The 19,225-nt window shown below is 42.5% G+C and overlaps 1 protein-coding gene across 4 annotated transcripts in view; it reads right to left on the bottom strand.

Moving 5' to 3' along the window:
- elmo1 (engulfment and cell motility 1 (ced-12 homolog, C. elegans)) overlaps positions 1 to 19,225 on the bottom strand; it is a 100,414-nt gene that overhangs the window by 9,602 nt on the left and 71,587 nt on the right. For 3 of the 4 annotated variants that reach the window (XM_031729285.2, XM_031729284.2, XM_031729286.2), the window contains 2 exons: positions 18,123 to 18,259; positions 1,821 to 1,984 (listed from right to left, as the gene is read on the bottom strand). In XM_031729285.2, the coding sequence (XP_031585145.1) occupies positions 1,821 to 1,984; positions 18,123 to 18,259 (301 nt within the window). Of the gene's footprint in view, positions 1 to 1,820; positions 1,985 to 13,136; positions 13,399 to 18,122; positions 18,260 to 19,225 lie in introns of those variants that run through there. The other variant, XM_031729288.2, reaches the window with a different exon arrangement.

The following is a 19,225-nucleotide window of genomic DNA, read 5'->3' as shown; positions in this document are numbered from 1 at the left end:
ATCACATTTACTATACATTTGTTTTCTATCGTAGAAATATTACTGACTGTGAGAATTTTATGTTTCGGCGTTCCTGATCGCGTCGTCGTCTTCCTTCAGGCTCACTCGCTCTTTCCTCCCTTCATCCGTCTCCCTGCTTGGCCCTCTCTGGGCATGTATTTGCCTCATTGGTGATTCCAGTCATTACACCGATCTGTGTTAGGACATTCACTCTGACATCTTTAAAGAAACAGCTAGTGAGAAAGGCATGGCTGGGAAAGGATGGACGATGATAGCTCGTCTTTACCACTTCATGCACCGCGCTCATGACTGAGGTCGACGCGGGCGAGGCTGCTTTTGCAGAGTTTCAGATTACTTTGTTGCTTTGTCTTCTCGGGAAGCAGCTCCTCAGTTTTAATTTGAATCCATTCTTTCTGGCAAATGGAGAAAGTCACAGAAAATTGGACGTCTTGTACGAACGGACCTCTGCAAAGAAGGCTGTGGTTGTTAACAAGTGTTTAAATGATGAAAGTAATGAGGCACGGGCCTCCTGATAATGTGCACTTGGCCACTTATTACGATTGAATTAAGGTGTAGATTTTGTACACCTTAAATTACATAAAATAATCCATAAGCTCAGAACATCTACGAAGACGGGCAGCTTTGAAGTGAAGCCACGAAACTGTCGCTTCACCTTCTTTTGGTGTCTTAACTCATTCCTCCCAATAATTTGTAGTAGAGAAGTGCGAGCGGTTGCAGCGAGTAAAGCAGGGCTCGTTTAAATATCTGGTCTGACGTGCTCAGCTCATTGTGTTTACAATTCTTAATTGTGCTATAAAGATTAGAGGCAAACTCCGACGGCAGTCTTTAGAAGAGACTCTGCGATGCTCAGCTCTTCTCCACAGCTGTGATACAGTTTTAAAGCATGCCGTTTCATTTTCACTTGGCTTTAAATCACTTCACATAGACTGGGCGCATCTCATCTTTTCCTCATTAATGAAGGACGCGGCAATGAATTGGTGTGTGCTAGATTAACCAGGAAAGTGATTCAAACCAATCTGTTAAATATGATTATATAAAAACTTTTGTGCAACTTTCTTTATTTTATGTTACTTTTTTCACTGGGGTTAATTGCTTACTAAAGTTTGGTCTCCACCCCTCCAATATTGATTCAATAAGCCCTTGGCTAAGGCATTGATTACTCTTCAAAGGGACAAGCTCTCTTGATGCAACGATTTTTCAATAGTGCTACCTACTCCATTAAATACAGGCAGGACAAAACAATGTTCTTCATTACCGGACCTGCATCAACGATCATTGAATGAGTGATCTATTACGGGCTAGCTCTCCGAGCGCAGTGAGCTGGAGGGTCATTAATGGAGTATTCATTTGGAATACCGTTTGCAGACAATTTGAATTTTATGCATATTTTCAATTATGAGAGCAAAGCGCAGACGTAACCTGCTGTGGGCCAAGTTGGAGATCAGGAGAAAAGTACTACAGCTATTTGTAGACACATATTATGCTCTCATTTGGGTCCTGATCAGGTAGATGAAAAGAACAGCACTTCCATATACCAGCAGGAATATCACTTAGCTGTAGTTTTCAGTGTTTTCAGAGTGGCTTTTCCTGCAAAGCTCTACAACATGCATGAATAAAATATTAGTAGCTACTATTCATATTAAATAAAGCATTTGGCTGCTGTTTTTGAGAGCTTTGGTGTAACGCTTCAAACAATATAACCCTCTGTCAAATGCATGCTTTTGTAAGTTTGGAGTTTATGCAAAAAAAAACCCAAAAATCAAACAAACAAACAAAAAAAAAATGACTGCATGACTCACAGAATGGGGCGGGACTGGAAGTCTTCCTGATTCATCCTTTCAGACTGACGTATCTTCAGGATCTCTGTGTAGCTCAGGTTCTGCAGGCGGCTCTTGAACTGGTCCAGGGAATTAGGCTTGGCAGTGAGTGCTCGCATGATCTGCTCCCTCACCACCTGCATTACCTGCACAGCAGAGCAGAGAAGCAAAAGAGAGCAAGATGAGATTATAGAGGGTGCAGGAGACATAATGGGTGAAGACAGAGAGCGTGTACTACATCTGAGAAGACACAGGAAGTCAAAATCACCCCCCCCTGACTCTAACCCCACCCAAGGCTCAGGGGAGCGTTTAACTCCAAAAGGATTTATGCCTTTTATTTTTTCCAGAACTTGAGCTTCTAATCCAGTCTGGTTCATTGGGCATCAAGTAGAAAAAGAGCAAAGGAGATCAGTTTAGCAGCGGGTAGTCGAATAAAAGTCCTGGTATCTTATATCAGGGAAATACATGATAGAACTTGCTCACAGTATTAAAATTCAGCTAAAACCAGTTGCTTGGAAATGGGTGCAGAAGCACGATAGGAGTGCTCTTCAAAGTCATCAGAAGCATTTCTGGATTATTTATTTTGGAGCATCTGCACACTGTCTGAAGTGACAACAGAGACAACAAACCCGGACCAATGAATGATCTCTTTTAACTGCTTGTGCAATAAGAATTGACGTGTTGGTGTGCGGCACTCTGTGAAAAATATTTAACTGATAGCAAAGGAAATTCTCTGAAAAATGAAGAGCTTATACAATTTTCTATCATGACATAACAAAAGTGCCAGAAACCATAAAGAATGCTTGATGATTTTTTTTTCTTTCCTTAAAGCATGGGTACCGGTGACCACACAAAAGCTAGGACCAGTAATAAACCAGGTTTCTGACAGTAATACGCTGGCTATGCATATAAAAGCTCTTCATCCTTCTCTAGTCACGCTGAAGCATTTTAGAAAATTAGTCCTGTGCTCACACACTCGATGACAGCTGCTTCCATTTAACTTTGTGCTCTGACAAGTGATTTGCAGTTTGCATAATTAGAACGTTAACACTGGTGTGATCCAAAGATCCTGAATTTTCTTCATCTGTGAACGCATTTGCCCAACACACAGAAAAGGAATCTGACTGAAAACGTCCTGAAAAGTTTCAAACAGAACATTCAAAAACGGAGAGCAGCTTTCATTCAAAAACACTTTTTACCGTTTCTCTCTGGCTAAGCACTGCTCCTCCACTAACTGGAAATGATGTGACAGCAGATACGATGACAGATCAACTTTGTGAGCCTGCAGATGCTGATTCGCTAGATGAAATCACACGGAGGTGGTGGAAAGAAATAATGTCCGCCTTCTGTTCTCGTTGATTTGGCTTGATCGAGTGCTTAAGAGCACACTTGTTTCCAGCCTCTGGAGACGCTTTCTTACAAACTTTATTAAATTAGGAGATGATGAGAGTTTGAGATCATGTTTTGCGCTACATGTGCACAGAACAAGTGGATACTTCTACATTCATGATCGGTGAAATCTCTCAGCTTCCCATTCTTAACAGCTATGCCAAAACCCAGCTAAGATCCCAAACATAGTCTTACGTAATATTATTCTTGTTTGGTTTGACTGCAAAGCGATTACTCATCAACTTGCAAACCTGTGGCCTCACACTAGTCAGATCGAGCAAAGGGGTGAGGGCATTAAAAATAGAAGGCTGGACTTAGTGAAAGTGTAGCAGGCACAGAATAAACCGCAGCTCAGCACCAAAAAACAAAAACACTCCAGATGACGCAGGCGATTGAAGTTAATCCTCTTAGATCAGAATCAGCAGTACTCTCTGTGTTAAAAAGCATTAAGAGGAGGCCTGGACCCAAAGTCTCCTGTGGGGAAGTTGGGGCTGCTCAGCAATATTGCCAGAAAAAGGACTTAACCCATGTCTAATTCTAGATCTGATGGGGTTTTGTGGTAAAATGCTGGTATTAAGCTTTAACCACAAAAAAAGTATTTTTGTAACCGATTACAAACTTTAATCTGGGGATTAACTTTTGGAATAAAATATGTTTGGAGGCGGTAATGACTGACTTCCAAACTAATGGGCAACAAATTAATCCTGGGAACTAAACACATGCAAAAAGGTGACAAAGGAGACAAGGAGTGTCAGGAGGTCAGAGAGAGAGTTACACAGAGCCGCAAGCACACTGGCAATGTTACAGCTGGCCTCTGAAATTAGTACATTTTAGCGACCAGATATGACAGGCCATTAGATTCCTCTGAAGAATCACTTGCAGAGCTAAGACTTTGACCATATGCAGTGTGATTCATTCACAAAGCCCAGACACAGACTCGCATTAGTGGATTTGTGGTTTTTCTCTAATGTAATCCAAATCTAAGTGGCACTATAACTAATGCAAAACATCAGCGACTGCACAAAAGTGCATCCTTCAAATCCCCCCTGACGGAGCACATAAAAGCCGAAATCAGGATCTTTGGTTGTTCACAAAGAAGCTCCGTACTGGATGAAGATACAGCCCATTTATGCAACGTATTGACCTCATTATATCATTTTCAAAACAATCCCGACAGCTGTGCACGAGGGCTTTTTGAAACCAACATGCTCACTGAGTAAAAATGTTATGATTATATTTAAAAAGAACTGCACGGACAACGGGGCTTCTTCTAGTGATGAGATATGAATCCCTTTATTAACTGATGTGCAGTAGTGCAACATAAACAGGTTAAAAAATGTAAATGTCAAAAAAAAAAAAAAAAAGTGTGTCCACCAGAGGGCGAGTGTTGACGTTTTCCCTCTGCACCAGTCGGGACTAAACTGACATAAATCCATCCACATCCATATTCCCACTGTTGGATGACTTCTCCATCTGTTTTTCCATGTTCTGTCCTCACCTCTGCATCCTCATAACATGAATGCCATATTTTCATGAACAGGTGTCCAGGTTGTGACAGGTTTACAGCACCCCGAGACTGCCTTTCGAGCTTCAGCCCATCACCCCAGCCTCCTCCTCATCCTCCTCTTTGAGCTGAAAATTGCAAATGGATGAAGCCACAGCTTGCAATCACGCTACCAGAGATTCATCACTCCTTTCCCCTTCTTTTAATCACACCCTCACCGACTTCCCCATCATAAATTTTTTGCACACACGCGCCTATAAAAGTGATAATTAAGCCTAAAATGAATTTATTTCCCCATTAGGATTACAAATGAGGTGTCAGGTTGCCATTAAGGAACATTATGCAACTAAGAAGCTTTTTAAAAATAAAGAAAATAATAAAACTGTGACTAAAACAGTTTCAGTTGGAATCTGGAGTATACTGAAGACCACCCCTGAAATGACGTTTTCGAATCTTCTTGTCACCTGTAGCCTGCTTTCTCACCTAATCTTAATCTCCAGGGACAGACCGCCATTTCAGCCCAGCTGTCTCTGGGGATTGTTCATTAATATGCCTTGTTTGCAGTCATGTCTTCACCGGGAAAACAATTCTGTTGGCCCATGTGGCTGCTCTGATGCTAATTAACACTGCGAATATTCATCACATTTAATACGACCACATGGTCCTTTCACAACAGGGCATTATGAATATTTTATCTTCATCCTTCTCTGTTATCCACCGATTGCTCAGAGAGCACCTTGGCAGAGGTGAGATGACGTCAGCGCTGAAACAAACTTTTTACCGCCTGAGCTGAGAAATCCTCAGCACCAAATTTAGGCTCCGCTTTTGGAATGGCGTCATCTTAAAGTACACTTTAGATGATTTAAGTGGCCAATTGTTCATCCCGGTCGTCGCCTCTATCTTTATTTCTGCCTCTCTCCATTTTCCCCCTCATGCACTAATCTATTCTAGACAACAGTCAGTGATTCTTACTTGTAGCTCTTTGCAAGAGAGAAGTTGGACAGCAGAGCAAGAGTCAGCAAAAGTAATTAAATGCTGTCCCATGAGCCATCAAGTCCATGTAATGAAGAGCCGGCCACTGACGCGTCTACCACGCTCCCATCTCCTCGTCCTCCTTCTCCTTTCTTCTAGTCGGCCTCTCCATCATCGGCAACGCCTCAGCCGGAACAAATTACCTTCCCCTTCTCGACGACCAATCGACTGTCGCCGCCGTTCCATTTGCCTGAGAGATGCTAATGGCATCATTTACCAGCTGCCAGTCAACTGCTCACCCGCCACTCACGCCTGTGTGGTAAAAACTGGAGATTGTCCTGGTAAGACTTTGGTGGGCAAAGTAACAATGCAGTAATCACAGAATAATGACTTCGCTGATAACTCCGTGAAAGCAATCAAAAAGTCGATCTCACACGGTGCTAATGGGGCCGTAAATGAAGAAGACTAAACATGCACGCTTGCTCGCATACAAAAGGAATGCATGCCAGCACGTGTTTGTGCAATAATTATCTGCGCATACAAGTTCATTCCTGTCAGATTTGGGGTTTTTTTAAGTGAGTAGCAGAAAAAAAAATTAATATATGGGATCATTCATTACATTTTCCCTCCCTGCAACGATGTCCCACATTCAGTAAATAATTATCTTCTTGAGAGCTGACCATGATGTCATTGAAAGTACAACAATCCCACAGAGATGGACATTAAAAGATGCCCATTTCTTATTGCGCTGCCTGGAGAGGGGAGGTGGGTACAGTTTGGATTAAATTTAGAAGCTGATAAAAAGGCAGAGTTTAAAAATAAAGGAAAAATATAAATCTTTATGTGGCTGAAGATTTATAGGTAGAATACGACTTACATCAAAGCTTTAAAACATCCTGAAAAAAACATCAGTATCGATGATGCAAGCTGCCTAGTTTATTAAATCCATATTAAGACGAGCCTCCTTTGTAAATGCAGACATTGTTTCACTCTGGTTTCTGTTTCCGAAATCATAGTGACAGTAATCTTTGCCAACAATGCCAAATGTGCCGTTTCTTGCTCTAACTCAGCCCTGCAGCCTGTGTGAGAAGACGTTTGGGGAGGCACGACAAAACACAGATCTCTGTCTGACAGGAGTCAGACAGCACAAACACACTGGCACAGTGTTGTGCTTTAACTGCTTTGCACTGGTCTGGAGCACTGAAAGCTTGAGCTGAAACAACAACTGCATGCTAGCTGCTGTCAGTGGCATACATGTGCTGGTTACAGAGGGGACAACTGAAAGGAATTTCAGAGGATATATCTTTAAATATCAGTAATAATTATCATAACTGGGATGTTAATGTTCCCTTTGTGCAAAAGTCTCAAATCACCCCTCATATCTTTAAGTATGGAGGAGGTGATGAGAGAGTCTACAGCCATCTGTAAAACACGGTGGAGGCGCAGTCATGGTGTGGGGCTGCGTTTCAGCCAGTGGTGCTGGAGATCGAACACAGAAAAGTACCATCGGATTTTCCAACATGCAATACCACCTGGAAAGCCTTTGAATGGCAATGGTTTAATTTTTCAGCATGGCCCCTGACACACTGTCAGTGCAGTAAAAGCATACCTGCATAGAAAAACACACGATCAGTCACGGATCATGGAGCTGAACATTACTGAAGCTGTATGGGATCATCATGACAGCAGCCAGCATTCAAAGAAGAGCTCTAATTGTCCTTTAAGAAGCCTAGAGAACTAATCACGCAGACTAGTTAAAGAAATTGTAACACAGCTTCCAGAAAAGAGTTCAGGCTGTGTTGAAGAATAAAGGTGGTCGCACCAAATACTGACTTTCAAGCTCGTTAGAATAGTACAAACTGTTTCTTGACTCGTACACTGTATTTCCATGTATGTTTGGACACATTTCAATAAATTACTGCAGCTATTTACCATTTTTGTGACAAAATCTAAAGAAATAAGGGGTTGCACAAGGCTTTTGGACAGTACTGTATATAAGGAAAATATTGAGAAAATCACTGGAGTTACCTTAAACAAACTGCTTGGCAACACAGAACAACATGACAAAGACGAGGCAGTCACAGCGCCACTTCAGCATTTGGTTTTTCTTAGACTCTACTGACAAACTTTGTCGTGGCTCTATGTTAACTCTGCTGAGAGGATAAGGCGCTAGTCTCATCCATTAAAATTTCAATCGTGTATCAAACCCCCCTACAGCTGACATGCAAGGAGTCATGATATCTGGGTATTTCAATGAAATAAAATAGAGTGGTGAGGGGTAAATGCAACTTTAAAAGCAGCTCCATTCTCTTTCAGTGAATGCCTCGGGGACCTATTTGACAGCATTACTGCACCACAGAGAAGCACACATACTGTACTGTAGGCAAAACACTTCTACACACTCCCAATGTGCACATTTAAAGTGCACATTCGCTGCTGTATTCCTCCTCTCCCAAGCATTACTCAGTAGGAGAGAGCACCACTAGCACACACAACAATTAGTTGAGTAATTAATGGAAATTCCTAATATTTCCATGTATCCACAAACCACATCTGAAGACCTTCCTTGCATCGGTTCTAGTCTTCCTTCCACATGAGTGATGCTGGGTCGACACCGGCTGTTGCTGTTGGCTGCTGTTGTTGCCATATTTAGAGGGCTAGCAATGCATGCTGAGACAAACTGTCAGAGGAGCTCTTTTTCAACAACCAGCTCTGTGTGAGGCGCAGCACAGCCCATATGGATGACCGCAGAAGAGAGTCGCTTGGGAAATCGCCACTTACTGCAAGTCTATCAAGAAATGCTGATGAAAGCCGAGCGCTGACCTTGGCTTGTGTACAGCGCTGCATTAATGAGCGTTTTATTATGACAAAGTTGTTGCTGGAAATATGAACATTCTGCATTAATTGTCCCACAGGGGTGAGTATATTGGCGGTGATTAACAATCTCATCAAGGACATAAAATCAGGTATTATTTCATTATATGAGGTAATGCATAAGGGGAGAAAAGGGCCTAAGAGCACTGAAGTTGTCTGGAAAACTAAATCACACAGCTTCTCCTTAAATAATGCAACCAGCTCCTACTTAGGCCAGTTACAGGGCTTTTACACTAAAAGTGCAAGTTTGGCACTGTACAGAAAAGCATATGGAAGACGCTGCAGAAGCCATGCAACAGCAGTGAATTTCTACACACAGTGGGATCCAGACATTGTCAGGACGTAAAGTTTAATGCGCTTCACTTAATTTAGAACGGCGGTGGAAAAATTGATTGGTGCAAAACAGGCTTTATGCCATTACGTATGCAACCACTGTCTCCTGACGCGGCTTGAATAGAAATTCTCACCTGCTGCAGAAAATATCAAATAGAAGGAGGAGAGCAGAGAGCCAAAAAAAAAAAAAAAAGAAGAACAATGTGAATCCTTGTGTGCATGATTTGCTCTTGCATATTTAGTCCAAAGTGGTAATTGCAATCATACATCTTGTCTTTTTGTTGTCGGCAGAGGAAAGTGAGGTATTGAAAAAACACTAGACAGAGAGAGATTCTGGGTTTGTCTCCTTTCCTCGCATACGAGTATCAATCCACAGACAGAGGAGGTGCTTTAAATTAATCACTGATTCAAGCTGTGTTAGATCAAAACTGGATTATTATACAATATTAATTACAGGGCCTTCAGCACGTATGCACAATAAGTCTCACCCACACACACACAAAACCTTTGTAGAGACTTTTCTTGCAAGAAGACTTTATATACTGCTGACTGCTGGGCACACACACACACACACACACACACAGACACACACACACACACACACACACACACACACACACACACACACACACACACACACACACACACACACACACACACACACACACACACACACACACACACACACACACACACACATAAATAAATGAAGAGATAGATAAATAACCGCATCAAAAGACAAGAAAACTTGAGTTTACTCATCTCTTCCCCTGCTGATTTTCAGTGTGTTGTTGTGAAGATGAGACAAGCCTCTCTCTATCCTGACACAAAACAACAAAAACAGCAACAAAAAAAATGTTAGCTCTGCATCTCTGCCTGTGCAGCTCAGATGGTTTGATGCTAATGACTGAGGATCTCTCTGGTCTGATTAGTGAGCTTAGCTTTGGTGTTCTCAGTGTGAGTGGGCCAACGTTGCCTGACATCAGAGATACCCCCTCAGGAACACACACAGTCATGAAAAACTAATGTACTCATAAAAAAAAAAAGAACGAAATCCCAGCGCAGAAACACAGCTAAGCATCCACACCGTCCTCCTGCTACAAACTCAAACCATGTGGACAACAAAAGTACACACACACATCAAGCTAACGCAACCTCACGTGCTCTGTAGAAAGACTCAGACACAAATACGCCACTTTGCTGCGGCGCATTTACAAACACACATGTGTGCGCTCACTTTCACGTGCACAAAAAAACCAAAAAAAAAAAACAATAAAGAAAACCTTGTTAAGGGAGTGGGAGGTGAAGCAGCCAGGCAGAAAGATATAAATAGCCTGTCTGAATTCAACAATAGAGGTGGTGGTGGTGTAGGGGGAGAAAGGGGAGGGGTCAAGAGACACGACTAAGGAGGAGGAGGAGAGAGAAAGACAAAAAGAAATCGAGGGAAGGAAAGAGGAACGTAAACATCTGCAGAGTTGCTGAGGTACGTAAAGCCAGCGTGCTATAACAAAGTGAGGAGGGGTCTCGCTGTGGGAGAGGAGAGGAGTGGGGGAGGTGCCCTTTCGCCATCAGACGTATCATTTCCATACAAAGCTGGACAGCAGCGGTCACGGTTGTTGGCATATGGAGGGTGGCGTGTGCGAGCACTTTTCACCAACTGTCCCGAGCCGCTTTCTGGAATCCAAACATGGCACTCGCCCAAAGCCTTCGTCACCTGCACTCACAATTATTACTGTCACATCGCTTCTGACTGGACGCACCGGCACCCATTCAATTAATCAAGTATGCATGCATCTATGGGAACCTTCTGGCAAAGTGAAAGAAGTGTCCGCTTGCTAAAGAGCACAGTCAGAAATCATTTGCATCGATTTGCATTAAGCGGCCTTAGCTGATCTGCACCATTAAATAAAGCTGAAATAGTAGCTAAAAACCACACTTCTGTTCTAAAAAAGGGAGCGATTTATCAGGGTTGGGCTGATGAGAGGCTCTCTGAACTGCAGTTACAGTACCAAGGGCTTTTGGGGATTGCTATGTGAATAATCCCACTTGGGATAGTCACTCTTCAACATGGCTGAACAAAGCAGATTATCTACTCTCCTCTATATCACCACAGGCAGGAACAGAAATGTCAAACACCAATAAAAAAAAAGAAGCTTTAGCTGAAGTGCTACCTTCACCACGCTCGAGGTCTCTTGTTCAGCTTACTGATCACCGATAACCAGACACATGGATTTCGTGATAGAGCTCGGCTTGTCACTTAGAGAATAGAATCATCAACAGGGCTGAAACTGCAAATAAACATTTCCAGTATTGATTTAAAGTGAGACATGCAATGCTTTCGTTCTGAGAATTGATGACTTCAGAATGAAGCTCGATCCAGGACGCAGCTGGCATAAATCCTGGCCCTGGCAAGAAATACTCTGGTAAATCTAGAGTGGCTCAGTATTGCATGTTTATTTTAATTGCTCAAAAAAATATGACAGAAAATTGAAATGTAAACATATAAACAAGCATGATTTAAGGAGAATCCCACACTGACTGAGCGTATTTTCAAAAATATAGATGGACTTTTAATTGACTGTTTCATGCTGTGTGGGAGACATTTTTTTTTGAAGTGCTTAGAAATGTGCATTGGTTGTGGTTAAACCCTTTTACTTTAATCAGTCATTACCAAACTGGGTCACAGAGTAAGTCATGACCCTTGATTGTTGGACACAAATTTCAAACACGTGCCTCAAAATTCAGATTGATATCTCAGCGTGTTTACAAGTTACAGGAAACTGTTGTAGAAGACGGAGATTTTTCTTAATTAAATGAAAAAACAAAAACCGACTGGGAAAAGGTACATTTCCCTGAAAGGGTCGTGTCAGGAAGGGCATCCAGCAAAAACGTGTGCAAAATCAAACATGCTGATCTATCCATTATGGCAACCACTTGTGAATAAAGAAGCAGCTGAAAGATGTTACTACTACTGATTTTATTTCTCTAGCGCCAAATCACAACAACAGTCACCTCAGGGCACTGTAAGGTAAAGACCCTACAATAATACAGAGAAACCCCGAACAATCAGATGATCCCCTATGAGCAAGCACTTGGTGAGAGTGGGAAGGAAAAACTCCCTTTTAACAGGAAGAAACCTCCAGCAGAACCAGCCCATGGGAGGGGCCGCCATCTGCAGGGACCAATTGGGAGTTAGGGGAGGGTAGTTGGGATAACATGTGAAAGTCTGAAGAGGGAGAACTACATCCTACATATAGCATTGGTGTACATTAGCACCAAAAAAAGGGCAACAAATCCTACCATTTAAGAGACTTCAAAAACCGTGGATGACTTTAAGAAACTATCTAAATAGTTCTCGATTTAACTTCAGTTAGTCAGCATATTAATCTCACTGATTAATCATTTCAGCTTTAACCTCAGCAGCGTATAGTTCACCCGACGGCTAAGATGCTATCCATCATCACAATCACAGGGTGAGCAGCATAACATGTGACAGCAATCCTCTCTGCACTGTGTCCCAAACAAATAAAATCAGGTACTGGCAGTACTGCACAGACGCCTGCTCTACAGTCTGGGGCCGACCTCGCTCTAATCCTGTGTCAAACCCCTCTGGCTAAAACACTGGTTGAAGCTCATCCAAGGCTGAGAGAGACAGTGTGGAGTAGAGGAGAGCAGTAGTAGTGGCATTGAATTCCTCTGGTGACAAACAGTGGGTGTTGGTAATGTGGAGTAATCCCATTCACAACAACAAAACCCAACCCCCAACACACACACACACACACACTCACTCACACAGGAATACAGATGATGCCTGGAGTCTAATGGGGGGGTAGGTGAACAGGGAAATGTGCGCATAGAGTGTAAGTAGCTGTGGGTGTGTGCTTATAAGACAGATTATATTTGTGTGACCGAGTCTGTGTCTGTTAATGAAAAGGATGCGATCCGGGTCCCGGTCTAACCGGTTTACGCCTCGCCGAGTCTACATGACCCCATCTGTCCCTCCCCTTTTCTCTGCCACTCTGCCCCATCCCATCTTCTCCATCTACGCCTGCCTTTTTCTACTCCTTTCCTCAATCTCTCCATCCTCCGCCTCCTCCTCCGCATCCAGGCAACACCACAAACAGTCCCTCTTCCTCCCTTACTACCACCTCCCCTCGCCCCATCCGTCCATGCTAATTGCAAACCAGCCTCTCTTTCTCATTCTCATTTCCATTCTTAGTACTTACATGTCACCTCCATGGTTCCAAGCGTGGTGTGATACTCTCCACAGTGGCTGACGAATCCTCGTGCTTTTGCCAGGAAAAGGGAGTTTTTAGAGCTCAGCGAGAGAGGGATGGACGGAAGGACGGACGGAGGGAGCAGATGGCTCCTCGGAAGAGCAGTCAAGCTGACTGTGGACAGTTAGCTTTAGCGTTAGCCACAATAAGGGGAGACTTGTCTGTCAACACAGCTTGTGTACCACCTCCAGGTTGCCTTTTCTGTTTTTCCTTTTCGAATCTGTTTATCCTATTAAATCAGCTTTCCTGCTTCACTTGCTGTTTCAGCATGTTCTCTTTAATTAAAAAAAAAAAAACTGCCTTCTTCCTCTTCATAAAACTTTACCCATCTCAATTCTACTATATTTTTGCATGCCTCTGTATTTGCCTTCCTCCCTCCCTCTGTGACTCTAAGAGCATCAGCCAGGCTGCTCTGCTTCGCTTAGGTTGATCTCGGGGCTTATGCCCTGATTGGACACACGCCACGATCAGAGACACCAATCGTGGTGCAGCAAGTGGATCACATGATAAGAGTGTGTGTGTGTGTGTGTCTGAGAGCAGTTTGGACGAAGAGGGAGGGAGGAAAGGATAAGAGATGGGGAGAAGGAGGAGGAGGGGTTTTGTGAGTGGCTGCAAGCCGCTACATCACTGAGGGATTTTTTTTTTCCAAGAGCCTGAGCAGAGAGCGAGATGAAGGTGTTTTTTTTCCCACTCCTGTGGAGAAGAGGAGGAAGAGGAGAGGCGCACAGCGCAGACGTTTGGATGAAGGCACGACAGGCAGCTGTACAAGACACAGTCTCTGATAGATGCTGTCGCACACACAAACGCAAGCGTGCACGCACGCAGCACAGTGGCTCCATCTTACCGACACAGAGCCAGAGTAGTGCAGCACAGCAGAGGTAATTGAACAGCGGTTGCTATGGAAACAGGGGAAACGGTTGCTGACGGTCGGCGCTGTGCCCTGGGAGCATCAGACTTGCCTCTATTAAACATACATACATCATGTACTCACAGCACACACGCCTTTATGCTCTCATGTTCTGTCTTTTTTTTTTTTGAACATTCAAAAAACCAACAAGGCAGAATGTACAGCTGCTGTGCGGTGGTGCTGTGTGCACGGGCTTAACCGCCATAGTGTTTTAAGCTTCTTTTAAGCCTTGTGCCTTTGTCTTAAATGAGCTTAAATTCACATAAGAGTGTGTGTGTGTGTGTGTGTGTGTGTGTGTGTGTGTGTGTGTGTGTGTACTGGGCAGATGCTCCATCAAGCGTGAAGATGCAGCCACTGAAAGAGCCATCAAGATTTACTCATGCACTTCACATCCAAACGTAGACAAAACCTGAGCAAGGATTTTTTTTCCCAACAAGTATTCAGCACTTCAGAAAGCCGACTGCTTGGCAAATGTAGAACCTACAGGAACATCTAGCCATATGGGAACCTTATTCTAAAGTGGACGCCCTCAGAATTACACTTGACACATGGAATTATCCACCCACGCATCCATGCGTCCTCTCCAAAGAGGATATACCCTCCTATATACTGTGTGCACACTTGGAGCCACGGCACACATCTACACACTATAGGTACGGGCTGGTCCTTTTATAGCACAGCCAATATCTGCTTGTGCAAGGGAGTGTACCTGGGCTTGACTGTCTGCTATTTACTTATTTATTTGTGAAAATCATTCCTTCATAGCCGATAAAGACAGACGGCAACAAAGACTGATAATCTGCATCCATATACTCCACATCACTCGGCAGAGCTGCATGTGAGAAAGCAAATGTCTGACTCATTCACACGGCATTAAATGGTCTTTACGCCGTGAGCTGCCTCTTACACAAAGTTCATGCAATGCCTCATTACGTCCATGAGAAAATAGCGCAGGTAGCCAGTGGCCATTATGTTTCCTGCCTCCTGCACTCTCTGCAAGAAAGCAGCTGAATTAAAGCAGGACATAGCTACAAAATTAGTCTCTGGCCTTCTCCAAACAATACATTTTCTTGTTCCTTTACTCTTCATTTAAAGAAATTCTCCTACTCTTACTCTCTAAAAACACAGGCAATAATAAAAAAAGACATTTTCCAAATGCTAATACCATGCCTCTTTGTAATTGGCTGAATTACTGCAGATCTCTTGGTGTTAATGATCAGCGGGCTCATGTACTGAGACGTTTGTCAGAGAGATACATTTAAAGCATTCGAAAGGCTTTTTATGACTTTAAATGTTAATTTTTTGGTGATTTGTATTTTTCTTTATTGCCTTTTAGCGATATATTGGATAAACTGCTTCCACAAAATTGTTTCGTTCTTGTTCAAAGTAGTATCACGTTCTGATTTTAAACTGAGCACGTTGAGACTTTGCATTTAAAAGGATCTGAGCTTTCCCAGTGTGAATTTTCCTCTTCTCTATCCTTTTGCTTCAGCTACAGATAAAAACAAAAAACTAGATTGTTGTTTACCAAATTAGGTAGATGTCTCAAGGCTTCCTTTTAAGGTCATAGGGGATATAAGCAGAGAATGCAAGCGCTGACCTCCACATGCCCCATTTAGCTGATACACAGCCCTTGAGACCAAATGGTTTTACTATCAACAGCTACTGCTGAATTTCAAAGTCACGCGCAATGAAAGACAAGGCTGGGGAGGTAAGCATCTTCTGTCTCTATCAGTTGAAACTGATTCTAGCTTCAAGTGAACGATGTGAAGGGAAGGGGACTGGGTAACAGGATCACTAGCCAGTTGAGGTGTTGCAATAAGTGTCAATTAGGAGATTATTCCATCACTCTGTGTCTATTATTAAATAAAGCCCAAGTTTCAGTCCATTAGACAATCAGGTGACATAACAAATCTCTTGTGTAACGCTGAAAATCACTCATTTTCCATTCGGTTGTGGATGGAAAACAACAGCAGAACAATCACGCTGTCAAATTAACTGGAGATAAAAACACAGCTGCTGGTGAGCACATCAATCGACTGTAGGTGGCTTTAGCATTTGTTCGACTGCTAAAAAGAAGACAAGGTTTGTATTGTCTCGACTTTAACACAATGTCTTCCTAAAGCCTCTCGCAGTGGATCAAAACAAGTCTGGAAACAAAACCAATACATTTTCCATATCACTTCTCATTTCTTCTGTGAAAGTTGAGCGTGAGATTTTTATTCGCAATTTTCCATCTGAACACCGAGTTACATTTGCGCTGACACTGAGACCGGCTTATGAAACTCCCACTGCCGTCTTCCATCATTTGACTCTGCGACGAAACACCTGAAGATGATGCAATTATTCATGCACACCAACTCCATTCAAATTCAACCAAAAACAAACTTTGAAGATTTATTTTGGGGCTGCTTGAGGTCTGAGTTGACGGTTAGAGTGTCACCATTATGCAGCACATTGTGTGTCTCCTTACAGTAGAGTGAACCACACAGCTTCTACCCTCTGAGCTGGAATAAGGGCTGGTTTCTTCAGTGGAGAAGCTCGTGCCGGTTCGGCGTTTGACATTGTAACATAATCGTAACTTCTTTGATAAATTAGGGAAAAGACACAGAGCATCTGCTGTCTGCTACAACTGATGCCCAATTGACTTCACAACATACAATATCTGTCATAAACACCTCATTACCAACACCGTCTGGCCATGCACCTACATAAATTTCCCGCGTGAGCCGATTCAACATTAGCCAGCTAACAGGAAGTATGTCATCTTCATCCAAACTCCACTGAGCACCAAATGAAGATGTAGGGGCTTTATATGGGGCTCTGCCAACAGAGAAAGCTAATGTTTTATACCAGAACCAGAGCAGAACAATGCAGGAAAAATATTCCAACATGTGTACAAGCTTCCTTTCTAAATCTGCGGCGTCTTGTTTGAGAGGAAATTTGCACTGTGAAATCACACCTTTCACATCCGTCACATCTTTCAGCCCTTTGTGTCTAACTTTTATTTTACATATTATGAGAAATAAACGCATCTTAGCAACATTTACCGGCAGTCGGATGCACAGCCTCCTTGTGTTCTCAGTTTTGCACTGGCTACTATCATCAGCCCCCACTTCACAGGACCTCAGGGGGTCTAGAAAGGATATATGGCATTAATAGTTCACTGATATACTCTGAAGCCAGACCACTCAAGGCCTTATAGATGAGGAGGAACTGAAATTGAATCCTAAATTTAATCAGAAGCCCGTGTAACGACATCAGACCTGGCGTGATATGAGAGCTATACGAGGTCTTAGTGAGCAGCCTTGCTGCAGAATATTGAACCGAGTGTAACTGGGTAAATGTTGGAATAACGAGTATCACAAGAGCATGGATAACCGTACAACTGCAGCATTTAGGTTTGTCATTTGTAAGTGGTGCGTTAAGTTTTGTAAGATGCTCCTTACACCAGATTTCCTCTGATTTAAATGAAGAAATCCACTTCTTAATCCCAGTAGAAAAATACTGGCGACGGCCTCCTAATAGGCACACCTGTGGTATCAGTTTCAAAATCCTATATCATCTGGTTCTAGAGAATCACATTCACAAGGTTTTCAGAAAACTTGAGTGCTGACCTGGAGGTCAAGGTCATTGAGATTCAAACTCGTCTGAGATTTTTAGTAGAGGCATCGAGGGTATCAATTTGAAGCTCCTATGTCGCCTCTTTTTTGACTTATTGTATTCACAAACTTAGGCGACAATCCCCCATCAGCCTTTTTGTGGCTGAGAGGTAATAAACTAAAAAGGGTCTCCATGCTTAATGAATAAACAGCATTATTTTTGCAGTAATGATGAAATATACAACCACACTTACTTGCTTTTTCCAGCTGTGACACATCTATGTGGAAAGCTGAGTACAAAACCAAAAGCTAGGCCCAATAATATTCATGAATACTGTGATGTTTTGTCTTCATCTCAACCTTCCTGCTCCCTCAAAAAAAAAAGAAAAAAGAAAAAGAACAGACACACACACGCACGCAGCATACCTTGTTGAAATCTTCACTTGTGGCTCTCATCTCCTTCCAGGTCTTGTTGAGCAGCTGGATGCAGATACAGAAGAATTCTTCAAAAGCGCGATCGTGGGTGAAGAACATGGGGTGGAAGTCATGGCAGTTTTCACTGGCTGTGGACAGAAAAGATACAGATTCTTAAGTCCAGAGGAGATAGCATAGACGCAGCTCTAATCTGACTAAACCCAAATAATGCTGCATTTAACTAATGAAAACAAAGCTCAGAAACATGACATATATCCTCACTGCTGCTTGCAAAAAAAACCCCACATGGCAGTTTAATGAGGTTTGAAAACATGGACATCTTTTATATACAGTCTGTATGTGTGCTAAAATTATTTTTGTGCGGCTCTTCTGGGCAACCACTGTGACACCTTGCCTAAATTTTTGTGAATTCAGATGAATTTTTACTGCTGCAACATGTCTGGTTTTACCATGTCAGTTTCAAAACTGCATTTAAAAATGAAAATCTTGTCAAAAAACTGTCAATGACCTATGACAGGGTTATCATCTTACATCATGGGCCACATACAGACCACTTTGATCTTAAGTGTGCCGGACTGGAGCAGTGAAACTATATGATAAATGGAAAAAGTGCTGATAGTTCACTGCCCAGACTATCCTTGCAATTATAAAATATGAGGTTTTTAATAACGGACAGAAAAAGCCTTTTTAAAATTCTAAAATAACTGAAAAAAAACTAAATGAAACAAAAGAAAAACAGACATTTCTATAGTAGCTAACACAGGCACTTATGTATCATTGTTTATCTATTACTTTATTACTCTGGTGTAGTATGCCTTTCAATGGTGGAGAAGGGACTTCATTAGTAGGAAAAGCTATAAAACATTATAAACATCTCTGAACTCCTCAAATATTCCCGGGCCGTATGTTTGACACCTAGGAGCACAGCTACTGGAGAGGTAAAAGACAGAGAACCCGAGCTGCAGAGACAGCTCCAAACCACATCACAATGATGTTTGTTAACTATGTATCCAAAGTTTTGTGTAACTGTTTATGGTTTTACTTGACCCCGCTAGCCGTTGGCCCAGTTTCCACTCTTTATGCTAAGCTACGCT

Source organism: Oreochromis aureus, linkage group 22, assembly GCF_013358895.1.
Source record: "Oreochromis aureus strain Israel breed Guangdong linkage group 22, ZZ_aureus, whole genome shotgun sequence".
NCBI classification, from domain to species: domain Eukaryota; kingdom Metazoa; phylum Chordata; class Actinopteri; order Cichliformes; family Cichlidae; genus Oreochromis; species Oreochromis aureus.
This window is presented reverse-complemented; position numbering and strand designations above follow the sequence as displayed.